Source organism: Dendrobium catenatum, unplaced genomic scaffold (assembly GCF_001605985.2).
Source record: "Dendrobium catenatum unplaced genomic scaffold, ASM160598v2 fragScaff_scaffold_689, whole genome shotgun sequence".
NCBI classification, from domain to species: Eukaryota; Viridiplantae; Streptophyta; class Magnoliopsida; order Asparagales; family Orchidaceae; genus Dendrobium; species Dendrobium catenatum.
In genome coordinates this window covers 120,987-143,170 of record NW_021319151.1, presented here as the reverse complement: position 1 = coordinate 143,170, position 22,184 = coordinate 120,987, and the positions used below count along the sequence as shown (strand labels likewise).

Sequence of the window (22,184 nt, the reverse complement as noted above, 5' to 3'; positions counted from 1 at the left end):
GAACCATTATGAAGACATCCGCTGGAAGATAGATATTCGGAGATGTTCAAAGATGTGCTTGATTTGTGGTGGCTATGCTTTTTTATATAAATGATCGTAATTCCTTAAAATGGCTTACATTCTTTAAGCTCAGATACATTGGATTATAGAGTATAATAATCCTTGTCACATTAAATCATGATATTGTGGAGGATGGCTGAAAGCTTAGTGCATAAATTGTTCTAATGCTTGTGTAGAACACCAAAGGAGGAAGATCTTCTTGAGAGATCTTCTTGCAAGATCTCTAGAGAGGGAGAGAGGAGGAGGAAGAGGGGAGAAGAGCCGTGAGCCAAAATGCTTCAAAACTCTATTTCCTTGGCTACCTATTACAAGCCTAAACACACATATTTAAAGACTCCTAAAGGCTATACAAATAGCCCCACAAATGACTACATATGTCATACACAAAACCTATACAATAAAGAATCCTAAATCTAGGAACAAAACACAACAGCTTGACATAAATTTATCAAATAATAAAATGGTGAGCAAAAGATGTTTACTATTGCATAAGTATGAGCTTGGTAGATTACTGAGACAAGGAAATTTGGTGAATATTAGTACTAATTAATGTATTGTTATAAAAATGATTGACAAAGGAAAGGTGTTCATTGTTGGGCCGGCTTATGGATCAGATCAAACTTGAGATCTCAATAATGAGATTAGTGAGGCATCCAAATATTGCACAATTTTGTGAAGTCATGTATACAAAAAATCAAGATATTTATTTTGTGATGGAATATGCTAAAGGATATGAGCTTTTTCAACATGATTGTTAAGGATGACATACGAGGATGCTCACTCATGAAATTTGAGGTACACTTTATAGACACACTATATTGAAGACTATAATAAAAATAAAAGAAATAAATAAACAACCAAAATGCCACTCGATCCACAACAAGTTTACAAGTGAACATAAGATGTTTGTAGGCCCCTAACTAAAATTTTGTGCACGTCCCAACGACAATCACTTGCACAAATAATCATATTTGATTATTTTGAAGTTCCCCCCCGTGCATTAAAATAAAACTCCCTAGATTTAAATATGATGCACTAAGTAGGATGTCGACGCCTTTATGATGCATGCAACAGCCTTGGGAAGCAAGTGACTGTCTCGAGAAGAGTGCAACCGCATTAAGAAGGGAGTCACCACCTCGAGAAGCATACACATTAATGTAATAAGAATTTTAAAACTCTGCATGGGCACCAATGAGTGTAATGTATATACACATGTGACGTCTAATGATGTTGTGTGGGTCAAAAGCGAACCTAAGTCACGTTTAGTCCTCATGTTCGAATGGACTAGGGTTAACACGACTTGAACTACTAACAAATACATGATCGTAGTGCCGACCTGAGTATTTGATTTTATAAGTTCATATTAGACCTTCAAGGTCTATTAAAAAGGAGGTTCACTACTAAAAGCATAAAATCAATACTAAACCCAATCTTCTATTAGCATGTGGACAAAATTGACACAGTTTAAATAATAAATATATAAGCTATTTAAATCCCCTATGATGGACGTATTGAAAGCTAATCTCAACCATAGGGGACCTCAAACATTTAAAATGCCCCAAATTTTAAAAACAAATCATGTTTGGAAAGAAATCTTGATAAAAATATAAAAACTCAAATTTTACAATATTCAAATATTCAATTGAAATTTATTATTTAAAACTTAAAGTAAAAAATTCATCCATTATCCGCAAACATTTGTTAAGATAATAAATTTAAGAATACCTTTAGTCTTTTAGCTCATAAGAGTAAAATGTTTAATTGAATGTTTCAATATGATTCATTCTCAAATGATTTCTTGCTAGCAGGGACGTGACATATGCCCTCTGACCGAGTGATTTTGCTGCAAGATAGTACCACTATATCATGGTGACAATCAAAGCTCATATGCTCCACATTTAAAATCCCCTTGAGTAATGAATTATATGGTTTACTCAATAAGGCATAAAACTTTCAGTTACCTAAGGTTGACTAAAATTTATCTCCATAAACAAGCATCCACCTCAAGTCTACAAGATATACCCTTGGACGAAGCAACCCATGGCTGCTGACAAGGATCATTCGGTCAAGTTGGGTCGACTACCTCATCTGACTAAGTAGACTAGGGACCATGACGGCTCGACACAACGGAACCATTGGACCTTGATCGTGTTTGTCACCATTCCCCCCACCACCCGCTTTAAGTATAAAACTATAATAAATTTATAATTCTTAAAAAAAAAAAATCCACGTAATGCATGCTACTATATGTTAGGTACTTCATACCTATTTAATGACTATCCTTAATTGAAAGTGCTCTCTTGTCATCAAGAGGGGTAATTAAGCATAGGTGCTTGTGCCTATAAAAAATCTTGAACCAGATTATAAAATTCTCATAAAATGAGGGCGAAATCTCTATGTATTGCTTTATCCCAGAGTCAATCTGATTTCTGAAAATTTGATCCGAAACATTATCAAAACTCTCCTACAAGAGGAGAGGCCGGGTTGCAAATTTTTGGAGCCAATAGGCCCCAATTCCATTGGGATTAGGTCTTTATTCATAATGAGGGTGTCATAATGAAGAGCCAAAGAAATCAATTGGAAACTATATACTCACGTTCGTACTCTATTGGGCATTATGTTAGCTATTGAGCATACTCATCAATGCTCCCGAATAGAGGTTCTATGTGGCCAAGTGAGTTGTGTAAAAAACCTAATATTATTATTGAATAAGTCAACATTACAAAAACACCAATACACTGCAACCAAGCATCAATTAGTAGATGTGCATAATGGGTTTTTTTTTATCCTATTGATCGAAACTATCCAAAAGTCAAGATTTAGATGCATCACCAAATTTTCTATCCTTTAATGCATAGAAATCATAGGAGTATAATCTTAATATTTTTAATCAAACGGCTAAAATTTATTTGAAATTATTATAATTTTTAAATGTCAATCAATACACATATTTGATATAAAAAAAATAAATCAAGATATTCATGAATAATTTCATGAGCTTGGATTTTGCTCTAAAACGATTGTAACATAGATTGTCTAAATATAACACTAATCTTAAAGCAAATATAATCATCTTAATGCTCATCCAAGCCAAAATATTTTTATTTAAAGTCCAAAATGACTTACATAACATAAGAGATAAGTTAATTGTTAAGCGTCATTAATGTGATTTAATTATATAAGATAAACATTTTTAATTAAAATTATTGACTTAGCATGAGATTTAACATTGATGACACCACCTTAGGTGGGACAAATTACTATCATTGAAATGGTTGGGGTCGACTTCTTCTAACGGCTCTTTTTTTTGAATTTATTTGTTTGATTTATCATAGAAGATTACTTTGATTGACTTTTTAAGACATTATTAGAATTGTTTTTTATATCATAGCTATATTAACATTAATATAAAAATATCTCACCAACATATGCTCTACATTGAGAATTAATTATGCTTGTAATGTATGCAAATCTATTTGTTACATATAGAGACTTAGACTTATTTTGGGATAATTTTTTTACTGCTTTCAAGCAGCTTTCTAGTTAAAAATTTTATACTAAAAAGCTGCTTTATAAAGCAGTAAGAAAACTACCCTAATAGTTTTTATGATGCAACTGCTTTCTAAAGAAGTTTTTTAGTATAAAAATCTTTCAACTTGAAATTTTGTACTATAAAACAACTTTAATTAATAAGGTAATAAAAAATGTCCCAGATGAAACCTTATTTGTGAAGTGATAATCACAAAGGTTATTTGCAATCGAATAACTTGTTGCAACATCAGTTGTTATATCACCGATCGTAATTTTTTTTTACAATCATTAATAATAGATATACATCAATTATAGTTTTTATGTTGCATCATTCAAAATAACAGGCAACAATCAGATCACAAAATTAATCACAGAAGTGTTTTATATGCGACTGTCTGTGAAACCAACCACTTATTTGGTCGCTATTAAACAATAATCTTATATAGTGCAATAACTTTGAATAATAATAAAATGTAAAATATGAAGGTAAAGGTTTAGAGAATCTATAACTTTTATTTGGATTATTCACTGATTTTGCATTTTGAAATAGAAGTTTATAATGTTATCATCAATAAATCTTTTATAATAATGGATCTCCACAACAATTTGAATGAATTCACAGTATCTTAATCCAAAAAACAATAAAAGATCTTTTGGTTCGATGTTATTTCTATAAGGAAAATAAATTGCGAAGAATGTCCTGACATATTATACCTCAAAAGGGGTTTCAAAGTTATTTAAATTTGTATTGAGATTAGTGCAACCATTGGATATCATATGCGGCACTAATTTCAAAACAAATCAAAGAACTTTGAAGCCCAGCTTGACCCAAAATGTGTAAGAATATCTTTCTACAATTTTTTTTTTCTTTATATAATTATGTTAGCTGGTAATCAATGATATTCAAACACCAATATCATTTTAAAATGCCATTTATTTGATTTATGGCATCTTATTTAAAAAATAAATAATGCTTATAATAAGTCATTGTTAAATTTTTTTTTTCCTAATTTTCTTTTCTTCTAAGTGTTGGATTTGATGCTATCTCTCACAATATGATTATTTGAATGTTATTAGTAGTCAAAATTAAGTTAATATATATTGGATAAATTGAATGCTTATTTATATAACTCTAATATCAAAGATTAAAAGAAAATAAGAAGAAAATTAAAGGACATAATCACCATTATTAATTCCAAATAGTATCATATTCATTAATTAAAAAATGATATATCACAAAAAATTCATCTATATGATCAAACATAAATTTTAATGTTATATTCAAATTAAAAATTCTTTGAGTTAAATTTAGCATCATCTGAGCTCCAATGACAACATATTTATAGTCAAAATGAAAGTTTCAATGAGACGAGTTCAACGACACCAAAAGTGTTCTAATCTAATGACTAAATCAAGTGCTTGAAGCATAATTGAAAATTCCATGGCATTAATTGAAAGATCAAATCATTTTCAAAAGCTGCTTGCTTATAGTCAAAATGAGTGTGTTAATGAGATGAATCCAATGATCATATGATTACTAAATTCAAGATTCTTAAGATGCAAGCTGAATAAGATAATGACTTGAATTTAAAGGGAGTTCATAGATATAAAAACTTCAAAGCCATATTCGAGGATCGAACCCGACAACAACTACTGACAATCGTGTAGTCTAACCACCATTGATCTACCATGGTCACTTGACAGATATTGCCTAACCATTACTACCCATTCAGCTTCGCCTGAACGTTAATCATCATCAAATGACCATCGTCCGACAATGTCACTCTGATTGTCATTTCTTAACTTGTATTGCCTAATCGTTGTCGCCTAACCTTTATTACCCAATTGTCATCATGCTTCATTATATTTTTTTCAATATCCTCCTTTCAAAATTTATACTTATATTCTCTCCATTATCAGAGAAAGAACATACTTTTTCAATCTTAACTTGAACATGTCATGCCGTTTTTCTCTGTTAAGTTTTTTAACGTAAACTTTTTGACGTCTTAAAACATTATTTTATTTATGTACGTGATTGATCTTCATATAAAACTAACTAAGAAGTTAACAACTCAATTTTGATTGATAACCTTATACAAATTAGGATATTAAATTTGAATACTTTAGTTGAAAATGATTCAAATAAAAATCAAACAATTTTGTTTTGGGAAAAAAAAATCAAACAATTTCATAAAAGAACAAAGAACCCCTAACGGTTATGGCCGTTAACCGCGACGCAGGAATGCTGAAATGGTTGCCGGCTAATGGCCACTTAACGCCGTTTTCACGCGTCCGTTATCTTTTTATTTAATAACAATATTATCGTCAGCATCGAAGTTAAAAGGTTAGAGAGCGCGGCGAAGCAGAAACTGGAAGAGCAGAGCCGAAGACATTATTTTACCGTCTGGGAGGGAAACAAGAAGGGTGTCGCCGCTTTTTTTACTCGGAGATCAAGGACGAATCCCTACTGTTCATGGAGGGAAATTAATCAAAGAACTGATCGATCGATCAATCAATCGGAGAGAGTTTTTCTGTTTTCAATTTCGGATTCTCTCTTCCCTGCGGATCGTTTTCGATAGGTCCGATTTACTCGCGCGATCCTCAGCTGATTGACGTACTGCTTGGGGGGAGAGAGGAAGGTTGGGAGGGAGGGATGAGCATGCACTGGGATCGATTTAGGGCATCCACGGTGCGGCTCGGAGGCAACGGCAGCGCGTCTTTGAGGGGTAACTCGTTCGGGGATGGGGGACTCCGGCATGCTTCGTCTCAGACGGTCCGGCTTGGCCGGGTCCAGCCGCAGCACCCTAGCCATCGCACAATCTTCTGCAACGATCGGGAGGCGAATCTGCCTGTTAGGTTTAAGGTCATTCAGATCTGTTTTTATAAATTCCTTTGGAATCTTTGTTCTTTTATTGGAGCTTTATTTGCTTGTTCAGATTCTCTTTTATTTCTGGTAGTTATAATTGACAGATGACATGGGTTTATTGACATTGTTCATGTAGACATGGTAGTCTTCAAAACTTATTTGTTCATGAAACGTTTTGTAGGCTTCTGTTGTCCGTAGAAGCATTAGATGTCGTCAAATTGTGATGTTTTCTAGAAAGTCTTGTAATTGTCATGAGCTGTTGAAGCTGAATGCCTGAATTCCTTATAATGACTGTTTCAGATTTAAGAATTGGATATACGAATTTACTTAGAACCATACTTAAATGGTTGGGATAAGGCCCCTGTTAGTTAAAGATTTAAATTTTTAGATTGACTTTATGAATCTACATTCTCCATTCATGCCTATTGTGTGCTGCCTGTAATCCTTTTAATCATTATTATAGTCTTATCCTAATTATTTGGGATTCGTTTTATGAATCCGCATTTTCTACTCATGCCTATTATGTGTTGATTGTATTTAATTTATAATGTGCAAATGTTTTGTTAGGAAATACTTGAGATATCCAAGTAATCCCTAACACGAGAGATGAAAACAGCCAAACCAACAATATTCGGATGGAAAATTTCAGCAACATAGCACCTTTGATTGATGGAAATCAACTAAACGAAGAAACAAAACAAGATACAATTGATCCTCAATTTGAGAGGAGTATCTTCTCTACCAATCCCTAGATTAAATATAGGGCCCAAGACTCCAAGAAAAGAACTCCCAAAATTAGTAACAAAACAACTCATACTATTTAATACATTAATCCCCTAATTCAAATTTCCCTCCCATGCCTAGTCCCCCCTCTTTCTCTAATTGGCTCCTAGTGATGCCTACTTGTTTGTGCGGCAACAACAGCAAAGGAGGCGGCATTTGTTCGCCTCCTGTAAACGAGAGCTGGCCTTTGAGCCAGCTGGGCCGGTTCAGCCTGAATCGGTATAACAATACCGCCCTCCTAAAGAACCAACTTGTCCTCAAGGTGAAAGGAGGGAAACTGATGCTTCACCCTCTCATAAGACTTCCATGTCGCCTCATAATCTGGAAGATCCTTCCACTTGATCAACACCTCCTTTACCCCTTCCTCTCTCTGGCGCACCCCCTATAACTCAAAGGATTCCAACATCACCTCCAAGTCCTCTGTTAATGTCTCTGGTAGCTCAGAATTGGTTGCATGCTCCCCAATCACCCTCCTTAGTTGTCAGACATGGAAAACAGGGTGTATGTTTGCTGTTGAAGGCAATTTCAGCTTGTATGCCACTCTCCTATCCTGTCCAGTACCTCAAAAGACCCAAAATACCTTGTTGCAAGCTTCTTATTCCTCCTGTTGGCGACAATCTTCTGCCTATAAGGTCGGAGTTTTAAGAATACCCTTTTCCCCACCTCAAATTGGATATCCTTCCTATTCCTATCGACTTGTCTCTTCATAATCTGTTGGGCCCTCCGTAAATGCCTCTTTAATTATTCTAACACCCGGTCCCTTTCCTCCAAATACTCCTCTACTGATGAAACTAGGGTGCTTTTATGCCCAAAATGTACCAAGTGAGGAGAATCCCTTCCATACAACATCTTGAATGGGGTCATCTGAGAAGCAGAATGATATGAAGTGTTGTACCAATACTCCGCCCATGCCAACCACTTTGTCCACTACCTGGGTGTCTCCGACACAAAACATCGTATGTATGTTTCCAAGCTTATTTTGACCACTTCTGTCTGTGGGCGGTAAGTCGTGCACCTCTTCAGTACTGCCCCATGTAGCTTGAATAGCTCCTTCAAAAAATGGTTGAGAAACACCTTATTCCAATATGATACTATGGACTTTGATATTCCATGCAAGCGGACCACCTCCTTGATAAAGGCTGATGCTACTATCACGACGGTGTAGGGATGTCGTAGGGGAATGAAATGAGCATACTTACTCAATCTATCAACTACTACCAAGATAACTGTAAACCCCTTTGATCTGGGTAGTCCATTTGTAAAGTCCATGGATACCTCCTCCCACACTCGTCCTGATAAAGCTAAAGGCTGTAGCAATCCTTCTGGAGATATGACAATGTACTTGTTCCTCTGACATATCTCACATCTAGCTACCATCTCCTCCACATCCTTGTGCATTCCCTTCCAATACAAATTTGAGGCGAGTCTCTTGTACGTCTTCTGCACCCCTGAATAACCCTCAACTGGGCTCCCATGGAATTCCTAGAGTAGGTGTGAAATGTGGACAGATGTCCTAGGCAGCATGAACCTCTCTTGATATAACAACCTTTTTCTATCTAGAGAATACCCTGGATGGCTATTCCCTTCCTTCAACAAATCCTCCCTAATCCTTTACAACTCCTCATCCCGTTCACTTTCCTCCTTAATGACCTCCCAATCTAGCATCAACGGGATCGAGATTGCTATTGTCTGCAACTCCCCCATGCATCTTGACAATGCATATGCTGCCTTGTTCTTCATGCTTGGTCTATATTGTATTTCAAAGTCATACCCCAACAACTTTGACAATCATCTATGATGCTCCTCAGCCACCATCCTCCTAGCAAGTACTTTAGACTCCGCTTATCTGTCCTGACGATGAAGTGCCTACCTAATAAGTAGGGTCGCCACTTCTGTATGGCTAACACAATGGCCATCAACTCCCTCTCATATATTGATTTCAGCTTGGCCATAGCTGTCAATACCTGGTTGAAATAAGCAATGGGTCCTCGGCCTTGCATGAGTACTGCTCCCAATCCATATCCTGAGGCATTTGTCTCCATTATGAAAACTTGGGTGAAAAATGGTCGGGCCAAAACCGGTACAGTGGTCATGGCATTCTTCAAGCTCTCAAAAGTAGTTGTGGCCGCCTCTCCTCATAAGAACCCATCCTTCTTCAATTGTTCTATTAGTGGGCATGCTATGGTGATATACACCTTCACAAACCTCTTGTAGTATCCTGTTAATCTCAGGAATTATCCAACTCCTTAAAAAAATTTTGGGTACTAGCCACTTTACATAGCCTTAATTTTAGCCTGATCTGCCGCCAACCCCTCTTTAGAGACAATGTGCCTCAAGTATTCCACACTGGCCTGAGCAAAGCAACATTTCTTCAGATTTTTCCTCAGTTAGTGTTTCTGTAAGTCCTCTAGCACCCTCAAGTGCTCCCAATGATCCTCCTCTATCCTTGAAAAACATCAACACTAACCGCCTGAGGTAAGGCCCAAAGACCTTGTTTATGAGGAACATAAAGGTGGCTGTGGCGTTAGTGAGGCCAAATAGCTTCAATATGAACTCATAATGCCCTTCATGAGTTATGAAAGCAATCTTTGGCACATCCTCTGTTTCATCCTGTGGTGGTATCCTAACTTCATATCTATCTTGGAGAAGATAACTGCCCCACTTAACTCACCTATCAGCTCATCCATCACTAGTATATGAAACTTATTTGGCATTGTTTCCTTAATCAATGCTTTGTAGTCAACACAAAACCTCCAACTCCTATCTTTTTTCCTTACCAGTAGCACTGGGCTAGAAAAAGGGCTAACTCTAGGCCTGATGATCCCTGCTTCCAGCATGTCTCTAATCAACCTTTCAATCTCATCCTTTTGAAATTAGGGGTATCGATAGGGCCTTTTGTTGATGGGTGACACATCTTCCTTCAATGTGATAGCATGCTCCTGCTCCCTTAGTGGCGGCAATCCTTGAGGTGGCTGAAAAACCTCACTGAATTAGTGTATATACTGAAAGAGGAATCTCCCCTCCTTCCTCCAGCCTGATCCCTTCCAACCTGTGTAGTTCCACCAGGTAACCTTCCCCCACCTCCTTTATGCTCCTCGCCATTGTTTTAAGTGAGACCATGGCCTTGGAGGGCCCTACATCTCCCTTTATCACTACTTTTTCCCCCTCCACCACCAGCTCCATCTTCAATGCCCTCTAGTTGACCTTTGTGTCCCCCAAATTCTACAGCCATTTCATTCCCAAGATGACATCAGTGCTCCCTAGCTCCAAGGGGAGGAAATCCCCCCTCACATGAACCCATGTATAGTCAACACTATTCCTCTACAGATTCCATGGCCCATCTCAACCTTCCCTGTATCCATCATTACACCATAACATTCAGTATCATCCAATCTCACCCCTAAGTGTTTCGCAACCCGGTTGGAGATAAAGTTGTGGGTAGCTCCATTGTCGATCAGCACTACCACCTCCATATATGCTATTTCTCCCTTCACTTTCATGGTATGATTTAGGGTGAATCCTACCATTGAGATACCTCCGCCACATTCAAGTGCAGCTTCTCCTCCATCTCCCCCTCCACCTCACAATTTTCTCGTCATCACAGATGGTGAGAACCTGAAGAGTTTGGTCCTTACACCTATGCCTTGGAGTATACTTCTCATCACACCTGAAATATAACCCCATTTTCCCTCTTGTCTTGCATCTCCTTCTCCGTCAACCTCTTGAAATTTCTCCCACTTCCTCCTCATACCGTTTCTCCCTGGTGGTCTCACGAAATCCTCCTAGCGCAGGACCGTTAGGTGCTAAAAGACTGGTCGTCATCCTGTAAGAGCCTCCTGAATTTCTGCTCCTGGCTCCCCTTTCTAGATATCTTTGATCCTCTACCAACTGCGTCAGCTCCATTGCCTCTCCCAAGTCACAAGGTCTCATGACTCTCTCCACATCTCTAACTCGGATTTGAGTCCCTTCATGAAATTTCCTTCCAGCACCGTCTTTGATAGTCGCTTCACCCGGCTGGCCAAGTACTCAAACCTCTCGCGGTAGTCTGCAACAGAGCCATTTTGTCTTAGTGCAAAGAACTGCTCATAGAAGTCTCCTTCCTTGCCGGTTCGAAAACGTTCTAGTAAGTGTTCCTTGAACTCTCTCCAGTCCCGTATGAGCCTCCTCTAGTCCCTCCACTGATACCACGATAGCGTCTTCCCCTTCAAACATAGCCCTGTTGCTGTCAATTTCTCCGCCTTTGTCTGTCCATTGACATCAAAATATCTCTCCAACTTTTATATCCACCCATCTGTATCATCCCTTCAAAAATAGACATCTTCAGCTTCCTCCCATTCTGATCTCCTCCGTTTCCCATTGTGCCTCCATTGTTTCCATTTTCCCAAGTGCTTGGCCCTCCCAAACTCTCCCGATCTTCCCTCCTACGTTCATACACAAACCCCTCTTCATTTTCTCCTCTCTTTTCTTCAAATTTCAGCACCCTTTCTTCCATATTCCTATTCTTTTTTTCTCCAACCAGCGCCCCTTGGTTCATTCCCCTCATACCCATGCCTCCCTCAATACCTTCCACCTCTTTCCTCCATGATTTTCACCTCATCATCCCTCGTATGAAACTCAGAATTTGTCGTTCTCCCCGCTGGTTCTTTCGCCTCGAATGCCGCATTTTGGATTTGATTTTCCAATATCTTCTTCACCATCTCATGAAGATCGGAAACCTTGTTTTTCACGGATGAAACCTTGTCTTCTACGGATGAAATTCTATCTTCCATCATTGCTTTGATTTGGCTCATCTCTCCTTCAAGGCGTTCCTCAAATGCATCTACCTTGGCCGCCATACAAAATTTTTGTAGGTTCAAAAAATCTGGATTTTGATCAAAAACAACAAAAAATTATTCCTTCCGGCCGAAAATCACTGCTGATTTTTCAGAAATCAGCCCACAATTGGTCCCAAAATCCGCTTTGATGCTGATTTGTTAGGGAATAATTGAGAAATCCAAGTAATCCCTAACAAGAGTGATGAAAACAACCAAACAAACACAATTTGGATGGAAAATTTCAGCAAAACAGCACCTTTGATTGAAGGAAATAAACTAAATGAAAAAACAAAACAAGATATAATTGATCCTCAATTCAAGAGGATGATCTTATCTCCCAATCCCTAGATGAAATCTAGGGCCCAAGACTCCAAGACTAGAACTCCCAAAATTAATAACAAAACATGCATAACCCTAACCCTAAACAACTCATATTATTTAATACATTAATTCCCTAATTCAAATTTTCCTCCCTATATTTCATTTGTGTATCATGTATCATAAGTTGATGATGCTATTATTCTCAATTCTGTTTTTTTTTTCCTGTTCTTTTACAGGGAAATTCTGTGTCCACTACAAAGTACAACATACTCACTTTCTTACCAAAAGGATTGTTTGAACAGGTTATTTGATTTTAATCTTTTTATGCTGCTGTAGCTGCAGCTTTTTCTTCTAACCCTATCATTTTGAAAATTATGTATTTGAAATAACAGTTCAGGCGGGTGGCAAATTTATATTTTCTGATGATCTCAATATTGTCAACTACCCCAATCAGGTAAGTCTGCTTGCATGACAAATATTTCTGTTTTTTTCCAGTCCTATTTACTCTCACTGCATATTTATATGTTACATCTTTAATACTTTCTGTTTACTAATGAGTTAGTTTATAGTAAATCTCTTCGCCAAAAATAGTTGGTTACTTGCCTGATGATTGTGTTCAGAAAATTGTTTCTTTAATCCTGCAGTCCTGTCCACCCCATTACAAACGTGGTTCCACTAAGCCTCGTTCTCTTGGTCTCTCTTGTCAAAGAAGCCTTTGAGGACTGGGTATAAAAGCTCTCATTCTTTTATTACCATTACCTTATTGGATTTTGCTAATTTCTTTAGTTGGTTTTCTTTGCACTAGTCTAATATCCTTCATTTATTTTTTATTTCTTAACAGAAACGTTTGCAGAATGATATGTCTATTAATAACACTCCAGTTGATGTATTACAAGATCAGAAGTGGGAGACTGTTCCTTGGAAAAAGCTGCAAGTTGGAGACATTGTGAAGGTAATAAGATTCATGATAAGGATTTCTTATTAAGGTTGCTAGTGTCCGGTTGTCATGCTCTGCATTCAGTTTCCAATGTATTTTGTACTGTCGGGGTAGGTTGTTGATATTCGGTCTAGCTCATTTTTCTTTCTTTCATAACTAACAGCTGTAGCTCTTTTTATCAGGTCTACCTGTTAGTTGACCTATTTATTCTATCAAGATAATTTACAGCTTTAGTTGCAAGCAGAATAAAGGTTGAGTTGAACCATTAGATCTCTATGGAAAACATATTCTTCACTTGAATTTTAATTTTGCACAAATTTTTTTGACATGGAACATTTATTTACTAAAAATTTTAGATGAATCAGTAAATTAAAAGATGTTTTGTTATCCAAGAACTTAGTTGCAGGCATGGATACACAGTTTGTTTGAGCTACTAATTTAGCCTCCAGTTTGTGGTGCTGAATATTAGCGGCTGCTATTGTTCTTGTTGCTTGTTTTCTAGGTTTTTCAGTTGATTGAATATCCATCTGCTTAGCAAAAACGTAAAAAATAAATGAAAATGAATTGTTAAAACAAGAAGAAACATTAACTATATGATGGGGACATCACATCATGGAAAGTATATTTTTGATTCATTATATATAGTTGTTTTATTTGTTTGCATTATGTATTTATTTTATTTGCATTTCCCGTTTTATCCTTACTTAAGGGTCTAATCATATGTAAGCCCTAGGGGCAACTTTATCTTTTAGTTCTCTTTTATTGTATGAGGCTATTTATAAGCCCCTTATATTACTTTTCAAGTTAATGAAGAATTATTATAGAAAATTTCTGCTCTTGTGTTCCTTGGGAGAGTTTGAGAGAGTTGAGAGAGGTGAAACCTAGGAGAGGCCCAACAAAGTATACCCAACAGCCACTCTCGGGTGAGCTCTTGGTTTTTCTTTACTATCTTCTTTCTTCTCTTCCTCCTCTTGCCGCCGGCCTACACCAACCCTCACTCCTCTTGACGCCGGCTTACACCAACCCCACCCTTCCTCCTCCCTTCACGTGGCCGAGAGTCCCATACCCAACCCCATAGCCGCCGGCCTCCATCCTTTTTGGAATTGAATTTAAATTCCAAAAGAATTTAAATTTTAAATTCTTTACTAATGGATGAACTTATTTTTGGAAAAGGATCACAATCAAATCAATTAATCAAATATGAATTAATTGATTAATTAAAGTTCTAGGTCCAAATACATTAGACACCTTTTCCCCTCTCTCTCTTGGTTGAACCCCCTTGTCCCCACCTAATGACATTCCTTCCAAAAGGAAGCCTCTCCCATTGGAATTAATTCAAATTCCTTCCTCTCTCCTACCCGCCACCCCTCTCTCTCCAATCCCTCATTAATCATCCCAAATCAAGAGGATTAATTAAGGAAACAATTACCTATTTTCCCTCCATCCTCCACGTTTAAAATCTGAACAATATTTCCCCACCTCCCTCTCTAACCTAGCCCTAACTCCACCAAAATCTAAACCTAAACTCTTCTAGCCTCCTACCTTGGTCGACCACCCTCCCATCCCTTCTTCTTCTTGGATTTCTTGGAGAAACTTCTTTCTCGCAAAGAAAATCTTCAAGGACAACAAAGAGCATCATCCACAGTACTTCAACGCCACGTATCTTATGCATGGCCGATCCTGAACGTGACTCCGGCTTCATCTACAACGAACAAGGCTTCGTCGACATCCTCCAATCAAGCTTCTTCGACGTCAATCCGGAGGTAGATAATTCCGTTGAGGAATACTTGGAGCACATCATATTCACTCTTTCAAGCACCATCGAAGAGCTACTTTCCACTGTTCTGTGGTAGATGACCGCCACGCCAAGACAAGGGTGAACTCTTCCCCCTCCTTATTTTCCTTCCTATCTCCTGCGGTTGTGGTTGTATATCAAGCATAAAGAATCTTGCAAAGCTCTCCTCCAAAGCTTAGTAAACGTAGGGAACGAGTGATGGACTTCTATGTATCTAATATCGTTATTAATTTAGGGATGTTGTTGGAAATCTTCTATATTTTCTTATGTTGAATTTTATAATTGTTTTGTGATACTAACTATTATTGTGTGACTTGGCCTAAACTAAGACATCCCTTTCTTGTTTTTTTTATTTTCATTAAGTGGCTAACGTTTTAATTCTTATTGCTCTTACTTGAAAGCATGCAAATTCTTATATCCATTATTTAAAGCATTCATAGTTCTACATCACTATATTTTTGTATTGTTTGTCTGGGAAAGAAAGTGAAGTCTTAGTACTTCATTTTTCATATTCAATTATCTATTGCATATGCATGTGTTGTTTTTTGCTCCTTGATTTTTGAAGATCCATCTCTGTTTTCATGTAGCTTGGACAAAAAGAAATAAACTCTACGATTTAAGTTTTTCTGTTTATATAACTTTCAAGTAGACTATATTTCTCCCAAGCCAAGTGTTCAGATTATGTTAAAACCTAAAATCTCAAATTTCAATGGAGGCTGGGATTTGTTCTGGACTGAACTAATGCATATTTGATATGCTATTTGGCATATTGGGGCTTCTACATACTTGTGGCAGTTTTCTTATTTCTGCATGAAAGTATATATTTGAAAATATGAAGTTAAAATTAATTTGGGAATGTGTTGTTTTTGACACCTCGAGCACATCTGCTATTATAATCAAATTGACAGCTTATATATTTCATTTCTCTTTTTATTTAAACTAATTAGACATTCAATTAAATTACAATAGTTCAAAGTCTGATATTTCTGAATCCTTCATACAGGTTAAACATGATGCCTTTTTCCCTGCTGATTTACTGTTTCTTGCCAGCACGAATCCGGATGGTGTCTGTTACATTGAGGTTTTCTTTCGACTTACGAACTTGAATCAGTGCAGAATTTATAATTTACCCTTCTCCATTTTAAGAACGAATTTATTGACAGACTTCAAATCTTGATGGTGAGACAAACTTGAAAATTAGAAAAGCATTGGAGAGGACCTGGGATTACCTTCTTCCTGAGAAAGCTTCTGAATTGAAAGGTTTAATTTTTATAAAGAACTGACTTTCAGCACTCACCTTTTGTTTTTACCAATCTGCCATTTATACTCACTGTATGTGGAGTATGCATTGAATTTCTAATTGGTAAAGTAAGTTTTCCTAACTGGAAAATTATTGTTTTGCTAACCTTAGAATTGAATATGTAACAATTCATTGTTATTTGTTAATATTAATGGTTGCTTCCAAATTTTTTTCCCTTACCCACCTTTTACTCCCATCTGTTGTGTAAATCATCCTAAAATATTAAACTATTGGATTTGGATGTCTTGCTAATTTACTGGTTGCCTGTCAACTTAGCTAAGTTTGCTAAAGCCAACTATTTTCCTGTCTTCTTCACAGACTTCTGAATTTGTGTTACTCATTTGTGTAGTTGCGCTTTGATTTGTTGTTACACTATATTTTTAGTACTTTTTCCTTCATCTTCATTTGTTTTTTTTTTTGCCTTTTTTTAATTTTATTCTAGTTATGTCCCTTTAGTTATGTTTGATATTTCCATTTTTTTTTATTTATAAGCCTCAGTTTTGGGCTTGGCTGAGCTTGTTAAAGCTTTTCTAGTAAAGTTCATGTTTGACCTGATCTGATGGCCTCTGGTTTCCCAAGCCCAGTTAGTTATGTTGGCTGATCCATGGTCCATTGACCATTCATGTATTTCTTTGAATGTCATAATTTATGAGTTTTATATGGTCTTACCTAATCATAATTCCTATTATACAGTCTATTATTTTGTTTGTACAATATTTATAATACATCATTACGTCACCAAGCCATTTGGACTTTTAGCTTTTAGAAACCCTATTACCTGGTGCAAGGTACAATGACTAGTTCAACGTATGGGCCTTAACAATGTTTAACCATGTTAGCTTTGGCTGGCTGTTTAACCCTTTGAAACATGCAAGACATGGCTTGGAAAATCCTGAGATACCTTTGGCAATGTTTGCCCAGCCCTGCATTTATATTGAATGAACAGGATTATTGAAGAACATACCGGTTCAAAAGGTGTAAAACTTTACTTTGATTGGAACGTATGGAAACCCTTCTTCCAATGAGTGGATTGTTGAGAGGTGACCCCTTTCTACTTTCACAAGCATTGGTACCTCCTGGGTTATCGACTCCTTTTTTTAGAAAACAGCAATATAAAATCTTACGCCTATATGCATCACGTGGTTGTCATAACTTTCTGACTCTCTCCTACATTTTATTTTTTTAGCGGGCATACTAAGAGTCTGTGCCCAATTGCATTGTCTCATTCTTTTTCCTAGACCATCAATAAATTGGTTGGCCTTCCCTTTATCAGTCTGTAAACCAAGCATCAATAATAGGCTTTTTGTATAAATATTAGGACAATTGAAAGTCTAAATTATATTGAAGGGCTCATAAAAGTAAAAAAAAATAACACAAACTTGCTAATTCTTAATTAATGTAAGTACATGAAGAAAATACTCATCAATCTTTATCAATTATCACAAAGAGGCTTACAATCTTCAAACTTCAAAATATTTAATCGCATAATTTGGAAGGTTTTATGTTCTTGCACAAGTTGCATAATTCTGTGGGGCATCAAGAGGCTGGTTGACCTTTCTTGTAACATTTATAGCAAATAGCCTCATTAGCAATGTGTAGATTATTTTTTGTCCTTGTATTTTCAGCTAGTGTAGGTTGAATTTAGGAATGAACGCTGCTATGCTTGGTAAAACTAGATGTACATGTGCTAGTGGCGATAGATTGATTTGAATTATTTCTAGTAGAATTATGTTCTTGTCATTCCTCCTCTAAGACTTTATGATGAGCTTTATATATTATCCTAGGTTCAAAGAGCCATGCATCGTTCTTAATTTAATAACAAAGGTTATTCATAAATGTGGATTTTATTGCTAACACTATTCTTGAGGATCAAATCTATAGTTTATTTCTTGAAACTAATTCAAGTATTTATTAACAATTTGAAAATATTTATCAATCACTTAACTATGCTATGCTTATTATATATAGATTAATATTTATATATTAGTCTTGCTTTGATGTCAACACAAGTTTAACGATCAACAAATTATTAATTTCATGTTGGACTCATAGTAGAATCCTTTAGCAGAACTTAATATTTTTATATTCACACACTCAATTTAATGAATCATGGAATATCAATCACTAAAGTTTTTAAGTTCAAACACCAACTCGAGTAAAAAAACATTATGGTCATGCCTACCATTAAAGGATTGGGCATCAACCTTAAAATCGCTTCATGCTATGATGCGATCATTTTGATCATCCACTAGAAACCTAAACTGTAGGATGATCTCGAGTGTTTTATGGCTTCTATGATTAGTATGATAAGATCCTAATGATTGTTATGATCCATATGGTCTTTAGATTCCTAATGTGTTGAAGTTGAGGAAATATAATCACTTGGACCGATCCTAAGATTTTTTTTTTTTTGGCCTTAGGAGGACGTGAACCATGATTCCTACAATAATATAATGTAATAGTGCATCATTGGGAAATTCTCCTATTTGATCGTCTAATGTTTTTGAAGTATTTCTTCTATGAGTAAGAAGGAAGGACACCACAGGAGGTTTATTTACCTTGATTTAGGTTGTTCAATTTGAAATCTTTAGTTTGTATTTGGATAAATCTTATGTTAGCCATTACTTGATCAAATTTTTATTTTAGGCTTTCAAAATTCTTTTCACTTGCAATATTTCTGAACTTTATATTTTCACTCTATTTTTAATTTGTTACACAAGTTTCGACAACCTTTCACATTCGTCTTTTCATGCATTAAGATTTAGGATGCTATGATGATGCAAAATCAAGTATGAAACAATATGAAATGCAACTGCATGATAGCCATTTCTAATGCGTGGAATCAATATTGGATTCAAAGCTTCAATTTCGTACAAGAATTTATGATGAGCACATCAACATACGTTATCGACAAGTTTATCGGCGTAGGAATCGTAGATCGACGGCTACGATTCACTGTCTTTATTTTTGATGCATTTATGTATTATGTCATAGTTATTTGCTAGTTCCGATTTTACCTTTTCATTTGAGTTTATTTAAGTTGTAGCCCAAGGGGCATTTGAGTCTTTTCTTTATTTTATTTTAGGCCTATATATTGAGGCCTCATCAATTGTAAAATAATAATGATGATGATGATAAAGAGAATTTCATGTGTTTTCTTCTTCTTCTTGTGTGAGCACTAGAGAGAAAGGAGAGAGAGCCCAAGGTGAGGGCAAGCGCAATACCCACCAGTCGCTGGAAGAGTTCACGTCTCGTGGTTTAATTTATTTTATTTTGCTTTTCTTCTCTTTCCCCCACTCCATCCGCCAACTTCTCCTAGCACTTCCACCGCCGGCCTTTCCCCCACCCAAAACCTCCCACAACTCCACCACCTCAAGCCCACCCACCAGCCTAGCCTTTGGCCACCCAACCCAATGCCAAGCCCACCCTCTCCCTCCTTTACCGCCAGCCCCATCATTGATCCAAGTCATTATGGTGATTACAATCATTATAATGACTCCCTAAATTGGCTTAAGCAATAAAGGAGTTAGAATATTTTGAAATTCATATATGAAATTAAAAAAAAAAAAACTTTCCATTTTTACAAATTTTAAATAAGGAAAGTTTTCAAATTTGAATCCAATCTAAATTTAATTTAGAGGATTTAATTATTTCCTCTCCTAATTTGCCATAGCTTGTCATGAAAATTATTCACTCCTCCCCAATCCCTCCCTCCTCTCTCTTGATGCCGCCGGCCCCCCCTTTAATGGGCATTTACTTGTCTTCTTATTCAAGCCATAACCCTCACTTGAATTTGAATTTAATTTCAAATCCAATTTCTCTCCAATTCCACTTAAACCTAAAATTAATTTCCACTTAAATAAAATCCTCTAAACCTAACCCAAATCCCTCCCTTTTCCCCACAAGATGTCGGCCTCCCCATCACCCAAACCGCCGGCCCCCTTCCTCCTCCTCAATCCTTACCTTCTCCTCCCCTCTTCCCTACTTGTCTACTTCCATCCTTCAAGGCAAGCATGTATGGCCGATCCTGAGATTGACCGCGGATTTTTTTTTGACGAGCAAGGAAGGATGAATGTTCTTGGATCCCTGTTCTTTGACGTGTACTTCGGCAACGATGAGACTATCGACGGATAAATCGACCGCATCCTATACCAACTCACACTGTCGATCAAAGAGCACATCCGTCCGGGCCGTTGGATAATTGTCGGTCACCCACCACCTCCTCCACCGCCGGCTACCTGTCCATTAACGAAGGTCTTCAGCTCCATCTTCCTAGTGGTAATCTCCTTCCTCTTATGGTTCGTCATCCTCCGCTAAAGCCCTAGAGTGATTGAGTGAGAAGGTACTCAAGGTGAACCTCTCGTTATTAAGTGGTGGATTTTGTTATGTGCATGTAACATTTACTTTCATCTTTGGATTTTGATTAAATTGTTTGGTTAATCTCAAAAGCGCTTCTTTGCCTAAGCAAGTTGAATGTTTTGAATTCCGAAATCTTCCTTTATTACAAACAATAATTTAATATTAGCAAGTTTTGATCAATTACTCATTTAATTTCTCAAGTAATTCCTAGTAGATTCACATCAATTTATTTATAAAGAAATCAAATCAACTCGCAATAAAGTTAGAAATGTTTGTATCTGGCCTAGATTAGTTTATATATATCTTAAACACAATTTAAGGTAGCTCACAACAAAGTAAAAAATATTCTTATTAACTTTCAACTACATATTTGATATCAAGTTTACTATGGTGTAAAGCTTCCTAAAAATATATCAGAGCGTGCCAATAGTTGGCACTGAAGTATAGAAAAGTTCTTTCATTTTATTGTAATGGCACCTTATTGTATTTCATGATTGAATCCCAGCTTAATGTAATTTTCCCAGGAAGAAGTTTAGCAATTCATTGTAAGATGTTGTAGATCAGCCAAAACGATGGATGGGTGAGTTTTTAGAAGGAAGAAAGCCTCCCTAGTCCCTTCTCTATCCTTTCTTTATATATCTTTTTATGATATTCAATTGCCAGAGAAAACCTAAGGGAGAGAGAAGAGAATAGCTTTGGTTTGTGCGTGATCATGGATTCAAGCTGTACATAAAGAGGAAACTTGTAGTTATTGAATGGGGCTTGAGTAGGATGGTTAATATGATTGAATTTGGATTAGTTTGTCTAGTTTTTTGAGGAATTTATTAAAAGGGTTGAATTTGAATAGAATATGAAATTTTAATTTAGATTTAGATGGATTGCTGTATTTTAATGTATGGTTGATAAATTTCATGAGATGAGTTGAGGTGGTTTTAGTGGGGGCATAATTTCCAAGGTATGAATGGTGGGAAGCAAAATTGTCTGGACAGAAAGTTGGGGCCATTTTTGCTTCATGAAAGACAAGTGAGAGAAGATGTATGAGGGGAAGACAAGTGCATGAAACGGATAACGTATGGTACAAAAGGAAAAAAACATTGATAATTAATGCAAATGCAAAGTTGCAGGAAATTGATGAAACAATGGGAAATTTTCTCTGATACCAAATTTAGGCAGGGTTGACAGTGAAATTTTAAATTCATTAAGAATTAATACAATAAAAGCATAAAGAGATGAAGGATATGAGAGAACAAAAAAAAAAGGTATCCATATGCTGTAGACGTTCACTTCGTGAAGCATAAGAATCTCTGAATTTCCAAGGAGTTTGTGATATTTGTCAAAGCTCAAAAGGAAGAATTAAGGAACTTAAACGTGGATTGCAGGAATTTTTCATTTTTCTTATCATTATTAGATTTTTTAAT

The 22,184-nt window shown here is 36.4% G+C and overlaps 1 protein-coding gene across 1 annotated transcript in view; it reads left to right on the top strand.

The window, feature by feature from the left end:
• The first annotated feature begins 5,936 nt into the window (after window positions 1-5,936).
• LOC110105226 (phospholipid-transporting ATPase 3) overlaps window positions 5,937-22,184 on the top strand; it is a 46,406-nt gene continuing 30,158 nt past the window's right edge. Inside the window, exons 1-7 of the mRNA XM_020834625.2 lie at window positions 5,937-6,454; window positions 12,612-12,677; window positions 12,768-12,829; window positions 13,020-13,101; window positions 13,217-13,327; window positions 16,111-16,188; window positions 16,271-16,367. Coding sequence (XP_020690284.1) covers window positions 6,245-6,454; window positions 12,612-12,677; window positions 12,768-12,829; window positions 13,020-13,101; window positions 13,217-13,327; window positions 16,111-16,188; window positions 16,271-16,367 — 706 coding nt within the window. The 5' untranslated portion in view covers window positions 5,937-6,244. The remainder of the gene's footprint in view (window positions 6,455-12,611; window positions 12,678-12,767; window positions 12,830-13,019; window positions 13,102-13,216; window positions 13,328-16,110; window positions 16,189-16,270; window positions 16,368-22,184) is intronic.